The sequence below is a fragment of the Mus caroli genome, unplaced genomic scaffold (assembly GCF_978045245.1).
Source record: "Mus caroli unplaced genomic scaffold, Mus_caroli_1 scaffold_11, whole genome shotgun sequence".
In the NCBI taxonomy this organism is placed as follows: domain Eukaryota; kingdom Metazoa; phylum Chordata; class Mammalia; order Rodentia; family Muridae; genus Mus; species Mus caroli.
The window spans coordinates 104,583,024-104,599,623 of NW_028227266.1; the positions used below are offsets into that span (position 1 = coordinate 104,583,024).

Here is a 16,600-nt window from a genome sequence, read left to right on the forward strand (position 1 = left end):
AATCCAAGAAAGGTTACTTAGAGTTTATATTCGAAAGCCAAACAAAATAAAAATTAACCGTTGGATTAAATAATGTCTTTGATTATTTTTATGTTTAAACATTTTTTAATATCTTTGTAAAATTTTAATAAAGTGACCCAATTTTCATTCCATTTTGAATTCTTAAAACTCTAGTCAATATTTTTCTAACAATTTATTCTACAACCAATGTCATCAAAAACCAAAAGTTTAAGATAGACGGGAAGAGATGTTACCGTATTTATTCTAAATGACTGAACATGAGTCAGTTATGAAGCTAAGAAAAAAATAATCACTGACCTGTGGGCCTACGTGTCCTCTTCGGCCATGAACTACCTAAAACAAAAGGGAGAAAAATAGATGTCTTAGTTTAGAGAAGATGGTGTGTGGGTGTGGGTGTGTATGTGTGTAGGTATGTGTGTGTGTGTACATATGTATGTATGCATGTATGCATGTATGTGATTTAAATTGGTAACAGATACCTGAAGGCATGGGCATAGATAACTCCCACACCGTGCTTAACGCATTCAGTTACTCAGTGAAGTGTCATAGGCTGTCTCTGAACTCCTGAATAGGGCGACAGGTCATTGAAATCATGGACAACCCGAAGCCAGCGATACACGGAGAACAGGTCTTATGTAGCCAGCAATCTACCTCCACCAGACTTGACCAGAGCTGCTCTCGGCTGCAGCACTAACTGATCTGAACTAACTTTCTTATTTTCCTGCAAGCACTGCAGAGTCAGTCAGGAATCAGGGACGGGCCAGCAGGGGGTGGGGTGGGGGTGGGGGCGGCAGGATGCCAGAGGAAAAACTGAAGATCGACTCCAGGAACTTCAGAATAAATCCTCTAAGCTCAGAAGTTAAAGAGCCAAACTAGTTTGATTTTTAAAGCCAAGCAATGTGATTAGCTGTCAGAGGCCAGTCATCTCAAGTATTCAAAACTGACTTGATTCATTGTATCAATAAAATACCTACTCCAAATAACATTGCTAAAGAGAAAAGGGAGATTTTCACTCTACATAGAGTTAGGGTTTAAGGTGCCCTTTTAATCAATAGGCAATGACATATCCTATCTGACTTGATCATTTAGTGAACTCAGAATAAAACTCACATCTGGGTTCACAAAATTCAACAGCCGCAAGACAATATCTTGCTGCAAACTCATGAAAAATGTTTGGACAGGCCAGTATTGCTAAGTGTATTTCAGAATCTGTTGTCATCTAAGAAGTAAAGGAGTGTGCACGGGGAAATGTCTCATTTCTTTCAAACAAGAATAAACCATCTTCAAGGCCCAAATTCTCTGTCAGAGGAAAAAAGGAAGTCATGTTCAAAGGGCTGGAAAGATGGCTCAGAGTCCAAGAGCATTTGCTGGTCTTACAGAGGACCCAGCCCCCACATCAGGCAGCTCACAGCTGCCTACAACTCCAGTTCTAGGGGTCAAACATCCCTTTCTGGCATTGACAGGCATCTGCATACATGTGGTACACATACGTTCACACACTCACACATATGCATGCACTTTTTATAAGTTTAATAAGAATCTGTTCCTTTTTTACACAATAAACTGTTACCATTCAGGATAACTCATTGTCAGTCTGAAAGACATCCACCAGCAGATCATTTCATTCAGGAAACCATGTGCTAGACTTTAAAAGTTAATAGATGTGGGACTCCCCCGACCAGTACACACACATACCCTGAGTCTTTGACCTCAGGAAACCCATACTCTTCAGAGGGAGGAGGGATAAATACTACAAGCATTTACAAGGCAGAGCACAGCACATGCCCAAGGATGGGAAGACAGTTTCAAAGACAGAGATTACATCCAGTTGGCCAGATGTGAAATTCTCCCAGAGGAAGAGATTTGGAGATTGGCTTCGGGGATATATGTTCAACTCTTTCCATCAGGGACGCAGCCTGGGTAATAAAGTAAAGGCAGGAAAACTGGAGGCCTGGTAGACACTGGCAACAGGGATAAGAGATGAGAAGGGAGCTGTGGGGTCACTAGGCTGACAGGCTTGTCCCACACTCAGCAGTAGTAGCCCCTGGGGGCTGTGGTGCAGTTAACACACATGGTTGGACCAGGTTTCCAGTGAGTACAGTTAGTTGGTGTAGAGGAGAGGAGAAGAATGTTATATTCTAGCAAAACAAAAAAAATCACCTGTAGATTTTTAAGGGCTGCAGAACAGAGCTTCACACAGAGGATTTTTTGACATTTGCTCCTGTTTGGTTTTTGTATGTATTGTGTATATGGATGCACATATGTGTGGGCACACAGATACCAGAGGACATCCCTTAGGTGTCATTTACCTTGCGTTTTGAGACAGGGTCTTTCCATTGGCCTGAAGCTCACCAATAAGGCTGGGCTGGATATCAGGCCCACAAGTACCAGCCTTGCCTTCCCAGTGCTGGGAGCGAAAGGGTCCAGCACCACACCTGGCTGTGTTCTGTGGACTCTGCCTCAGTTCCTCAGGGTTGCCTGCAAGCACCACCTGGCCCATCTCTCCCACTCTGCTCCCATGGGACCTTAAGATCTGATTTTGAGGGGCTGGAGAGATGGCTCAGTGGTTAAAAGCACTGACTGTTCTTCTAGAGGTCCTGAGTGCAAAGTCCAGCAATACCATCTCTAATGGGATCCGATGCCCTCTTCTGGTGTGTCTGAAGACAGCTACAGTGTGTACTCATATACATAAAATAAATAAAATCTAAAAAACAACTACAACAAAAAACCAAAACCAAAAAAAAAACAAAAAAAGAAAGATCTGATTTTGAAAAAGTTCAATGACATGAGTCACCATATCTCTGCTGTTCCTGCTCTGTCCAAGGCTTGGGAGCTGGCATGGTGGACAAAAACTGACTCCTGTCCCTAGTCAAGGAGGTTTAGGCCCTAATAGGAGAGACCAAGCTTGACATCTAAGGTTATGTAAGTGACAGGAACAAACCCAGAAGTGGCCACTCAGGACTCATGCTGCTAGAAACTACAAAGTCATGGGAGAGAGACCTTGGCAGATATGAGACACGGAAAGCAGGCAAGGAATTAGGACAAGCGATTTTGCAGCTTTTGTCTAACACTTTCAAGTGGTTTACATGGGAAAGATAATCCCGGGCTATTAGAAGGGTACGCTCAAAGGCTGACTGGGGTCTGGTCACACACCCAGAGATCCTGACTCCTCTTTAAAGTAAATGTGAGTAGATACAGCAAGGAAGGAAAGCACCCTCAGGGGACCAGAGGGAAAACAAGGCTGTAAGACAGACTCACTAGTTCCATAGTTCCCACAGCCTGGCTTTCTGGGTACTTATGAGAACTATCTGGGTAGATATGACTAATTTGGGTCAGAAAGTCACTAGCAAATAGGCAGGGTGTTAACGGCAGCTACCCATGAATCCTAAGTGTTACTGGCAGGCTCATGCCCAACATTGCTGCCTTGGAGTTCTCTAGGAGGCCTGTAAAGAGGTACCTAGAAGGATGAATGGACAATACCATAAAAACAATCTGGGCCAAACTAGGATGAAAGCCTGCGTTTGTTCGAGGCTACAGTTGCTTCTCATTACCTCTGGCAGCGGATTCCAATTCTCAGGACAGTCTGGTTCAGAGAGCACCAACTCTTCCCATTTCCCCCCAGTGCCCCAGGGCTGTGCTTTCTGGCTGCTTCTCCTGCCCATGGTCCAGGCTAGTATCTTGGCTTTACTTGGGTAAGAGCTTGTTCACTGGGCAGGCCTGTCTCCCTTTCCATCAGTTGCCTTAAAATAGAAGAGGGGTTTACCACCTCTTCTTCCTTTCCAGGAAGCATCTAACAAAGCCTGGGGACATCTCTTGTCAGGGATGTTGTTGGCACCCAGTGAGCTGAGGTCAGGGGAGACATGAGTGTCTGTCTGTGCATGACACAGCCATTCCCTATAAGCAATGCTTCAAACAAAGTGGAGAGACTTTGCTACGGTTTACTCCAAGGTTCTTATTTGCTGAAGAGAACGCTTGTTTGAGTTCTTAGCTCTAGGGCTCAGGCTCATTGATGGTGTTCAGTGTTTGTCAAGTGAATAGAGATGAGATTGGGTTAGCTGGAACCCCTTTCCCTGCTTGCCATCCTCAGCCCCCACTACTGGCCACTCTCTAACCACTTGTCAATTCAGCAGCATATTGCACTAAGGATTCCTCAATGTTCTTCACGCAGATACATATTTTGTGGGTAAAGTGCTGGTAATGGAACAGAGAGTTTTGGACATGAGACAAGGACACAGCCTCAGAGTTACACCCTCAGTCCAGTGTCTACCTATCCTTTACATAGGATATTTTATAAATGGCTTATTTTTTTCTTAAAGAAGAATAACTTCTTGCGATGATTAAAAAAATAAATCCTTACTTAATATTTGAATACAGATCAAGCAAAAACGTCAAATCATCCCAAATCCTCCCTAAAGATATAAACATTAGCAGGGTGGGAGAGATGACTCAGAGCACTTGCTGCTCATATAGAGGACCCAGGTTCAGTTCCCAACACCCACATGGTAGCTCACAACGACCTGTAGATACAGGGAAGACGATCCTTCTTCACCTCTGAGGATATCAGGCATAGGTGCACATACATACATACATACATACATACAGACAACACTCAAACACTTAAAAAGTATCTAGAAAAACAAAGTAGTCATTAGCTTTTGATAGTCACGATTCCTGCCCTGATGAGATTTTTCTGGTAGCATTCTACACAATGGTACTTTTATTGGAAAGGGGGGGGGGGTCACATGATTATCCATTTAAAATTTCAGTGTTGAACTGGAGAGTTGGGTCAGTGCTTGTTGCTCTCCCACAGGATCCAGGTTCAGTTCCCAGCACTCACATGGCAGCTTACAGCCATTTGTACCTCTAGTCCTAGGGGATCCAATGCCCTCTGTTGACATCCCTGGGCACTGCATGAAAGGGTGCAGAGACATACAAAATACTCATATGTATTAAAAAGAAATAAAATCTTACAAATATAAGTATTACATTTAGCTTCTCCTGATTAGGAAAGTAAAAATAAGGAACCAGGAGCCCAGTGGTGCCATCTTGGCTACCCTGCCAATCTCACTTCCTTTTGCCTTCCTGTGCTCCTTGAGGTCTACCAGTTGGCACTGTTGTCCTGTCAATTCTTGAAGCTTTTACTCAGAGCAAAAATTTGGGCTTAGGTTCTTTCAGACTTGAATGGTTTGCCAGAGTCTCTCTTTCTGCCCAGTCACTCTTCTAATGGGAAAGAGGCGGGAGGGGGGTTAACTTGCCATTTGGACCTGATTATCCCCACTTTCCTTTATGGTTTGATTAGTTAATCATTGGATTCATTGGCAACAAAGATTGGCCATCTTTGGAAGGGACCCTGTAGACTGAAAACCTCTGGGGAGGTGGGGTGATACATGGAGACACTGTCTAAAACTACCTTGGGGTCAAGAGAAGTCTTATATCTTCCACCAACTTTTGGCATTTGGGGGATATCCTTGGGATTCACTTGAAGCCCTCCAGGTCCCAGTGTATCTGCCATAATCTCCACTGACTCCCTGTCCCCTCGCTGTTCACAGCCTCCCTGGCCTCAGTTTCTGGTCACCAGTGATCCAAACAAAATACAATACAGTGTCACTCCATTCTCTATTGTGTCCTCTGCTCAGTGGGATGTACGGGGCTGTCCACTGATCCTCTCAGAATCGACATTTCAAATCTGCAGAGCTGTGTTTACCAGTTCTTTCTGGATGGTGAAGTGACTGAGAGAAATCTGATCTTGACTTCATAGCTAAGCAGCAGGTGAACTTCCTCTCTGTAGTCCACATGCAAAGCTAGTTGTCTGGTGTCAGTCCTTGTCTGTGGCTGGAAGGTGGGCTCACCGAGGCTTTTTACTTTATTTTGCTGAGTTGTACAAAAGAGGACTATAGCTGAGGCTGTACCCCTGCTTTGTCATTTGTCAATAGTCCTGCTTTGACTCCTGCATGACCCAGAGGCACCCATCACCAATGTGGGGACCTCCTCCTTGGAAGCTGTGTGGCATGATAGGACCTCTAGGGGTAGGGGGGCACAAAACAATAAATACACATTCCTTCACACCAGGACTTCCTGGGTTGATATTTTTAACACTGAAAATGTTTTGCAGGGGGATGTAAGCCTGCAAGAATGCCCTTCCAGAAAGCTAAGAGCAGAGGATAAATACTCCCTCATCTGCATATGCATCAAAGCAACATTAGCAAAGCAAAGTCGGTTGCTAACAATCTCACTCTGTGCAGTTTGAATGTAATCTCAGCTCCTATTTCCATTTCTATCTGCATGAAGAACATGGGTGTGCTTCCAGATGCAAGAACACTTTCCTGGCGGAGTCTAATAGCTAGTTTCATAAACTACTTCTGCCCAGAAAACACAATACCTCCCCGACTGCCACCTACTCAACTAGTTTTTATTTGTGCTCAATTTTAAGACATTTTTCATTTTGAGGAACGGGGTGAGCAGGCTGGATAGCTAAACAAAGAATGGAAAAGAAAATGCTGGGAAATGAGACAAAATTGGTATAATTTAGACTCTAACGCAGGTGTGGAAGTGAATTCCTTCAAATAATCTCTTATTGGATAAAGGCTTTCTATTTGGAATCTCTGTGCTTTTCTAAGCAGTCACACATGGAATGTTTTAAAGTGTGTATTTAAACAAAGCCAATAAAATATACTAAGAACAAAATAAAACTGCCCCTCCCCCCAGTGGATTGCACAATGTGCTGGCTAGTTTTTGTCAACTTGACACAAATCTGGGAAGAGGCTATTTTAATTGAGGAAATGCCTCCATAAGATTGGCCTGCAGGCAAGTCTGTGGGGAATTGTCTTGATTCGTGATTGATGTAGGAGGACCCAGCTCTGGTGCCACCACTGCTGGACAGGGGGTACTAGGTAAGAAAGCAGGCTAAGCAAGCGAAGAGGAGCAATTCAGTAAGCAGCATGCCTCCTTGGATTCTGCTTCAGGTCAGTGTCTGCCTTGAGTTCCTGCCCTGACTTGCCTTAGTCATGGTGTGTGAGTTGTGAGTTGAGATAAACTGTATCTTCCCCAAGTTGCCTTTGGTCGTGGTGTTGTATTCTACCACAGTACCAGTGAAAAACTGTAACATAAAAACAAAAAGACTAGGCCTTTAGGCCCAGGCTTGAGAATGTGACCTTTGTGACTCAAGGCTCCAAGGCATGTTAATCATAAAACAGATAGTGACATTCCTCTACCTACCTGCTTCCTGGGTTCAGGGAGTATTTGTTCAAAAAAAAAAAAAAAAAAAAAAAAGGTCACCCTGACAGTTCCTGGAACCCGCTATGCAAATGTGCTATTGTTAGAGGCTCATAGAAACTGTCTTGAGAAATAACTACACAATTATCAGGTATTTTTTTTCCTTGTGACTTTCCACTTCCCCACTTCCTTGTGACTCTTAACTGGTATTTTTGGTATTTTTCAATAACGCCCTCCCCACCCCCCTTGAGTTATAGATTTTTCCTTTAAATACCCCCTTCCCCAGCTACTTGGGGTCCACAGTCCTCTACCCCTGAGTGTGGGCCCGTACGACTGTGGGCCCCAGAGCGCGCCTGAAATAAAAGTCCTCTTGCAGTTTACATCAAGGCCAGTTTTTTTTTTTTTTTTTTTTTTTTAATGCTTAAGAATTTTTATTTTAGACAATGAGTTACATTTTCTCCTTTTAGGTTTGGAAAAGTCTTATATGGATGAGCTTGGGGGCCTGAAGAGAAAGTTCCCTTTAGCGGGCAGAGAACAGCCTTTCAGTGTCTAAGTCTTTTGATTTCAAGAGAAAAAAAAAATCACTTCATCTTTGTACCAAAGAGAACACCAGACAGGCAATTTCCCCTTTCTTTACCCCTTCTCTGGGGTAAAGAAAAGATGAATTATTATTATTATTTTTTTACCTCTTTTTTTGATTTTTAATATTTTTATTACATATTTTCCTCAATTACATTTCCAATGCTATCCCAAAAGTCCCCCATAGCGCCCCCCACTTCCCTACCCACCCATTCCCATTCTTTTGGCCCTGGCATTCCCCTATATTGGGGCATATAAAGTTTGCAAGTCCAATGGGCCTCTCTTTCCATTGATGCATACACTAGCAAGATTTTGCTGAAAGGACCCAAATATAGCTGTCTCTTGTGAGACGATGCCGGGGCCTAGCAAACACAGGAGTGGATGTTCACAGTCAGCTATTGGATGTATCACAGGGCTCCCAATGGAGAAGCTAGAGAAAGTACCCAAGGAGCTAAAGGGATCTGCAACCCTATTGTTGGAACAACATGATGTACTAACCAGAAGGCCAGTTTTTGTGAGTGATTTGGGGTGTCGCCTCTCCTGAGTCAGAATGTGGGGGAGTCCTCACTTTGTGGGTCTTTCACCAGAATCCCTAAGGTATTCAACAACCTGGTCTAACCCTTGGTTATATGCCAACATCAGACCTCTTTCTCTTTTGACTTCTTTTATTTCCAATTTTTAGTTTTTGAGAATTTCATATATGAGTTCACCATATTTAACATTATTTTTACCCCTCCATCTCTCCCTACCCTAAGACATGACAAGGATGCTATATCCTTTAAAATCGCAACACATGACTGCATAAATAAGAACTGTGCATTGACATTAGTGGTAGTCCTGCTGATATAGATGAAGAACTTTAGGCTGTCAATCAATGGCTGCTGAGGGAGGGAGAATCAGTTTTCTTCCCAACTTTCTTAATAGTCATAATACTTAGCAGACAGTAAAGCCTGGATACTAAGTAACATCATTGACAACTTCAGTTAAGTCAGCAAGTAGGCCAAACATTGACCACTTTCCTCTCATTGACAAACACTCTGTTTTCTCTGCATGGTAGTCTTTCCTTGTAGGTAATTTCCCATGCAGTAAGCACTTTCTTACTTAGGCTTCAAGGGCTTTACCAGGCCAGTTCCATTCTGAGAGCTCAGTGTCTGTAGATAGAATCCCTAGACATCGACAATCCCACCAACTCCACACAATCAGTCACTTTCATCTCAGCTATGGGATCCATGTGTCTAGAAGCTCCTTGCCTCAAAGGGCTCTTACCATCTTTCTTCTTGAGCCTGGTGTTCCAGGAGAGCCTGGCCAGCCTCTTCTGCCCTGCCAGAGGAACAAATGAATATGTGATGACAACATTACATCACTGACAGGTTCCGTTTTAATATCAGTCCATGTACCAGAAGGGCTCATGTGAGGGCTGGAGTCATCTCTCCCTGAACTGTGATACTGTCTTCCATCAGTCATAATCACACTCCTATGTGGGTCATCATAGGGATCAGCAGCACAACTCCAACAACATGGCTTCGGGCTTCAATGGCTCATTGCCACTAATTCATGTTTGAGACATGGGTCAGAATACTCAGATTATCCCTACCCTGCCACTTAGCATAGCTTGAATGTGGCTGGCAAGACACTACTGGTTGGAGCTTTTGTGTGGTGTGCATTTGGCTGTGTATGTGTAGATTTGGGTGGGGGGTCTGTATATGTATTCAGGTGCATATGGGGGCTGAGAGATTGGCACATGGTCTTTCTCAATCTCGCAATTGTTCTTCACCTTATTGTTTTAAGACAGGATCTCTAACTGTAGCTGAATTTACAAATTTAGCGGTACTTGCTGTTCAAAGAGCAGAGGACCTTTTTGCCTACTGTGAGATTACAGGTCTATGCCACAACAGCTGGCTTTTAGAGTAGGTCCTGGGGATCTGAACTCGGGTCCTCCTGCTTTCGAATGGAGCACTTTGCCAAGTTAATCATCTCCCCAGACCCCAGCTGGGATTCCTACCTTTAGACTGCTTCTTTGCCTACATTGTGTAGATTAATATCTGCTCATGAATAAAGCCTCAAAATTCCCCCAAGTGCAAAAGTATGGGATGATTGATTAGCCAAGAAAACACAAAAGTAAGCTCTTCACCATATTCTGCAAGTGAGAAAAATCAAGGTTTATATGGAGGCAGGGGCCCGGTGTATGAAGCAGGTCATGGACAAAGCCGGAGGAGAAAGGAGCTTGGCTGACTCCTTCCTACCACATCAGGCTTCTTCCCTACAGGGAGTTAGCAAGGGAGCTTGCTCACTTAAAGGCATCAGAGACACACATTATCCATATAATTTGTTAAATACTAAGTAATAGGATAAGGGGACTAAACTGTGGTCTGTGAGATTTCAGACCCCCCCCCCCCTTGGAGATTTGTCTTGTGGGAGGAGCCATCCATCACCAGCTCTTATCTTTCCATAGCAGGCTAATAGGGTTGCATCTTCCTAGCATGTGTGGATAGCACAATAGCATCCCTGGATACTGGGATGGCCAACAACTGTGGTAGTCCTTTAAAAAAGTCTTTCTATTAAATCAACAAGTCCTTCCCTTCAAGCTAGAGCTTAGATGTTTGCATTTATGAAGACCTTGTGAGTGTGGCTTGGTGCAGCCAGTTGACAAACAATGCTCCTAATGTCCAGAAGTTCAGGTGGTTCTAATGTCTTGCAGCAAGAAATAAGCAGGAACGAAAGATTTGTTCTCTTTTGCTTCCCATAATAGTTCCTTTTCTTTGTCCTAGGCATATTCTCTTATTGCAAATCCCTCTCAGGTGTTTTATATTCTAAGACTCCTAGCCTCTCAGCCATTACACTAGCAAATTTACTTCCAAATGACCACATAATTACTTGTCTTCCGAGGTCTCCTTTCAAGCCCTTGGGTCCTTGTATGCTACTGTCACGTCCAGGAGTTCCCTAAAAAGAGGGGGGAAAAAAGATGAACAGGATTTTAATAGAGTGTGAATTCAATATAGAAAGCAGAACAGGGTTAAAGTGAAAGGTTGCTCACGAGTATTTGATTTGCCTCCTTGGCCTGTTGTTAGCAGACTCAGAGTGGATACCTAAGGTAAGTACATGGGGAGAAAGCAAGGGCTCGCTACAGGAGCTGTGGCCAAGGAAGGCAAGAGGACAGAACTTGTGTCCTACCATAGGGCCGGAGCCTGCCCTTCTCTCAGCTTTTCCTGTTTTCCTGGAGTTCCAGGCAAATATGCACTTGAGAACTGGTAGGATTCCTCTTTTCTTCTTGGGAGAAGTTAAACACTCGTGACACAGTCATCACACCCATACACAAACTCCAACCAGTGCGGAAGACTACATGCCTGTCACGCTGCATAAGCAGTAGCAGCTGCTGGGGAGGGGAGACATTGGGGCAGCTGCCTCTGAGTTGCCAAGGAGCTCTAGGATATAGATTTGGCCGAGTCTTCCTCCCTCTTTCCCTTGCTGGGGTAGCCTTCAGGTGCCCCTAAGTTACCTGTGCCCCAGTAAATAACCCCCCTTATTTATGTCCTCATAATAAACTGGAATAAACTCACTGGCTCACTAGGCTAGACTTGGATGCAATCATTTCTTTGGTCTGGCATCTGGTGTGGGTGGGAGATGTTTGCTAGTATTGCCCTGGGAGAAGTCACAGAACACCCAGCAACCTGTTTGTCCCCAAGTTCTAATCTCTTACGCTCGTGCCTGGTTTTTAGAAAACCCTGAACTCTGGAAGTTCTTTTTAAAATATTCACCCCAACATCCCGGCAGCAGCTTGCAGGAAATAGCACCATTGTGGGATACAGTCCTCAGCAGGCAAAACTATAAATCCTCTAACTTGGGGACCACAGGCGAACTGTGCATGCATGGTGATGAGACCATCCATTGAGCCCGTCAAGCCAATTGATGCTCCAATAGGCTGTGAAGGAACGGCAGTAATGCAGCCCTGCAAAGTGCCAGCTGCCAGTGTGCCCTGGATTACCTCCAATCAATCAATAAGCAATTCGCAATCACCAACAGGGATAAGGCACTGTTCCAGACACTCAGTAAGCCTATTTATTTATTTATTTATTAAATAGTATTTGGACTCGGACTTAAGTACCTTATAAGATAATAGGGAGAAATAGAGAGGAACCTGGACTTATTATATGATTGTTATATGCTTATATGCATATAAAATATGCTTGATTCTCTGCCAAACCAGGATAATTTTCTACATTTTCTTTTCTTTTTTCTTTCTTCCTTTTTTTTTTTTTTTTTGGTTGTTTGAGACAGGGTTTCTCTGTGTAGCCCTGGTTGTCCTGGAACTCATTTTGTAGACCAGGCTGGCCTCGAACTCAGAAATCTGCCTGCCTCTGCCTCCCAAGTGCTGGGATTAAAGGCGTGTGCCACCACCGCCCGGCCATTTTCTACATTTTCATTTCCTCCTCAAGCTTACGTCCACATCTCTTAAATTATCACCAAACTAGCGCCTAAATGAAACAACTGGAAAGCTATTATTTTAGTGAGAATGAGGAGGAGGAGGAGGAGACCACCCGCAGGATCTGTTTATTCACTTATTAAAGCTGAGACAGGCTCTCTATGTAGCCTTGGCTGGTCTGGGAACTCTTCTGTGTAGACCAGGATGGCCCTAAGTCAGAAATCTGCCTGCCTCTGCCTCCTGAGTGCTGAGATAAATGTGTGTACAACCAAGCCCTGCTCAAGTACAGAACTTTATTCCACTGGACACATAAGGCCTTTAGTTTGAAGAATAACATAAAAGGAATTGCACACCAGGACTTCAGAACAGAACCTCCGACCTCTGTATGTGTACAAGTTGCTTGCTCAGTGTCAGTATGAACTATTTAACACAAATTTACAACCAAACATGGACTTCTAGTAACCGTGTATTGTCAGGTGATGAACTCGTTGTAAATCAGAGCGAGGTTTATTCAGCTTTCTCCTGGTATTGTATGAAAATTTAAAAGGTTACCATCAAAAGCTGTGTGTGTGTGTGTATATGTGTGTGTGTGTGTGTGTGTATACATACCTGTAATCCTAGTACTTGGGAGGCAGAGGCAGGAAGATTCAGAACTCAAGGCCAGCCTTAAAACAAACAAACAAGCAAACAAAAATCATCTAGTCTAAATGGGAAATTCCAAATCCTTGTTTAGATATTTTCCCAGGAATTTGTGTTACTTGCATGAATTCCTGAGCAAAATCCGATCCTATGTGTGGTCTATTTATTCTGTCAATGTTGCTCTTCCCAACTTTTCCTGAAATAGCAACTCGCTAAAACCACATACACAAAGTACAGAGGGCTGTTTTAAATCTGAGCCGCACTTTTCCAAACAGGTGAGAAAGGACGGCTAGACACCGGGACCCATCTAAGGTCAGTGTGACTGATACCGCCAGAGGTTCTGGTGGGACCAACTGTTAGCCATCTTGACATCATACACCATCGCTCTCAAAACTGAAAATCCCTTCTGAGTATTCAAGTTCTGTAGACAAAGGTGAAAACACTAACTCTGTGTGGTACATGTGTGGAGGTCAGGGGACAACCTGGCAGAGTCAGTTCTGCCCACACCTGTATGTGGTTCTGAATTGAACCTGGAGCGTCAAATAACTTTACCCACTGAACCATGGAGTCCACCTGATTTGAAAAGTATGCTATATAGTCACACTGTCCATGGCAGACAATTAAGAGAATTTCTGATGAAAAATTATCGATGCCTCAAATGAGCTTGCCGTCATCCTATCAAGCAAGCTAAAATGCTCACGATCTAGAGCCACCATTTCTTGCTTACCCTTTTGTGAAAGGACACCCGTACTGTTTCCTGAAGCTACACGACATACCTTGAAGTTATTTGAAATTATCAGGAGATGCCGACTGGCAAACAGCATCATCCTCAAGTGAAGACTCCAATTTAAACTCTTCATTTTTCTGTGTGCATGTGCAGGCAACTGTTTGGGCACGTGTGTTATAACACACGTGTGGGACTAAGAGGGTAATTTGCTGGAATCAGTTCACTCTGCCTACCAGGTGGGTCTCAGGGATTGAATTTGGGCCCTCAAGCTTGATGATAAAGGCCTTTCCCCACAGAGCCAGCCATCAGCCCTCTGCTCTTGAAATATGGCTATTTGCCACGCATGCAGCATGTTTACAGCATTGACACATATGGCACTAAGTCTCCACTCTCATCAACATCTTGTGTACCCAAGAGGGTATCAGACAAATGTCCCTTCAATGCTCAGTTCCCCACCCCCACTCCCAGCATTTTTTAAACAGTTTTCATCAACTGTAGGTGTTCTAATCAACACACAGAACACTAACCTTGTCCATACATTAGGAGAGTAGAGCTCACTTCAAGCTTTTGATAAAAGTGTACTGGCTGAGCAGGCCAGGGGAAGCAATCCAGTAAGCAGCACCCATCCACGGCCTCTGCTTCAGCTCCTGCCTCCAGGGTCCTGCCCTATGTGAGTTCCTGTCCTGACTTCCTTTGGTGATGAACAGCAGTGTGGAAGTGTAAGCTGACTAAACCCTTTCCTCCCCAACTTGCTTCTTGGTCATAGTGTTTCACTGCAGCAATAGAGTTCTGACTAAGACAGTTTGGGAACTGTAAAGATTATGCTTAATATAAGCATACGTGTCACCATCCAGAAATTCTGTTCCTAAGCTATATACTTGATGTAATGCAGATCCCAAAGGGCATACAAAAGAGCATTCACAGCAGTACTGTATTAGTATAAACATCACACACACCTGTCAATAACAGAATGGATAAATGTATAATAAATACCCAAATGCAATACTATACAATAGTGATCTTGAGTGATGTGTGTTATAGACATGAATGCATCTCCCAACCATGAAGTGGAGCAAAAGCAGCCAGAAACAAAAGAGCACATATACAATGATCTTATTCACATGAAGCTCAGGGGCAGTTAAACCTGATGGCCAGTGCTAGTTTGGTGATGACCCCAGGGGAGGGTGTGAGTGGCTGGGCATATATACAAGGGGTGTCACAGGATTTTCTCTGTCCAATCACATTAGTGCAGAGGAAGTCTGTGATTGGGCAGGGAAAAGGGAGGCAGAGCTAGGAGTTGCAGAGAGAGACAAGAGACAGAAAGACAGATAGGTCTCAGGAGGAGAGAGGAGAATGTAGGCCAATGTGGTGTTATCAAAAGATTAGAATAATTGGGTTAAAGCTTTATCATTATCAAATGGCTCTGTTAATTGTTTATTGGCATCTTGTAAATTGTGATTTTATTGATACATAAATCGAATTGGTTAACTATAAGCTTAAAAGTCTTGATTTTCCTGGGTTATTGTGCTATCAAATCACGAGGATGGCAGATCTATTTGGTTACTAGAGTGTGGGACTGCCGGTTACAGGGGATTATAGCAGAGAGGGAACTAGTGGCTCATGGAACTAGTGAGCCAGATGCTGTGGGGCTGGGGAGTCGGTGGGGCTAGCTTGAGAGAGTTGGCAGCAGCAGGAGTATGGAAGCATGGTCTGACCCCTGGGAGAGTTGACAGGACCTTTTTTATTATTCTCCGCAAATAATTTGGGCGTGTTTTATTTCTTTACCCAAGTGATGAGCACACAGGTACCTTCCAGTGAGCAAGCCCACACTTTTACAGCTGGGCGCTATACTGATGCATGTCACAACTCACCAGAAAGGTCAACAAACATTTTCATTTCTTAAAAAGGCCCTAGTTCATGGCTATTCTTAGAGTCGCTGATTGTGAGCATGCTGAAGGGAAGCCCACGGCACTGACTTCCACTGGTGTGGTGTATTCATACATGGATGTGTGTTGTGCCTGCTTGGCTGGATTGTAGCCTTACATGAGCAGGTACCTTCACATCCTGATGGTTGCCTGATAGAATCCTCCCCAAGTCCTTGGCTTGGGAAGATGAGGCTGCTATTCTCAACAGAACTAGAATCTTGGGAGAACAGAAAAAAAGGGGACTTTTTGTTTTTGTTTTTTTTTTTCCTTCTGTGCTCTGTATTTTGAGGTGCTCAGGAAATTAATTGAGTGACTAGAATTCCTTCCTAACTCTGAGGTACAAGAATGAACATGGCGGGTATAGAGGCAAAGAGACTGCATTTAATTTCTCCAGTTAAGACTTCAAAGTTGTAAGCTCAGGAGTATGCCCATAGTGCCTTAAAATGGAACATCTCTCCGCTATGGAAGGAAGCCCTGCGATACGCAGCCCACAGGGCCCACGCACTTACCGGATCTCCTCGCAGTCCCTTTGCTCCACGGTCACCAGATGCCCCTCTCCTGCCTGGGTTTCCCTAAAGTTAAACACAGACCAGAACAAAGAACAAGATGGGAGGTTTTAATAAACTTAATAAGCATAAAGAAAGGGTTTAGACTCTCTCTGGTTTGAATAATTAAATATTTTCCCACTGAGGTTGTTTTAAATCTGGAATAAGGAACTAAAAAGTAAAAGTTCTTGGCATCAAATAAGTGACCCCATGGTGACCTCTGTTATTTACACCCTCTGAACTCTGTTCCCGGTACATCTGTTACCTTGCTTGACTATCAGTCTTCCACAAAGGATTTTTTTTTTTAATCTTTTGTTTTAAAGAGGCAGTGGAAATTCGAAGTTCATGCCATTTGCCTAAGGACATCTCACAACTAGAAAGTGGATTTCAAAATCAACTGCTCATACCATGAGGAGCAAGCAGAAGCCTAAGGGGGGAGTGGCTGCCTCTGTGTCCCAGATGGAAAGGAAGGAGAGGCGTGTTCTCTCACCAGCTGCCTCACACCATGACCTCGGCCAATGCACGCCCCCAT

General features: G+C 43.8%; 1 protein-coding gene across 1 annotated transcript in view; it reads right to left on the reverse strand.

The window, feature by feature from the left end:
• Col6a6 (collagen type VI alpha 6 chain) overlaps positions 1-16,600 on the reverse strand; it is a 141,469-nt gene that overhangs the window by 50,750 nt on the left and 74,119 nt on the right. The window contains exons 19-22 of the mRNA XM_085827969.1: positions 16,033-16,095; positions 10,687-10,752; positions 9,079-9,132; positions 319-354 (exon numbers count right to left, since the gene is read on the reverse strand). Of these exons, the coding sequence (XP_085684095.1) occupies positions 319-354; positions 9,079-9,132; positions 10,687-10,752; positions 16,033-16,095 (219 nt within the window). The remainder of the gene's footprint in view (positions 1-318; positions 355-9,078; positions 9,133-10,686; positions 10,753-16,032; positions 16,096-16,600) is intronic.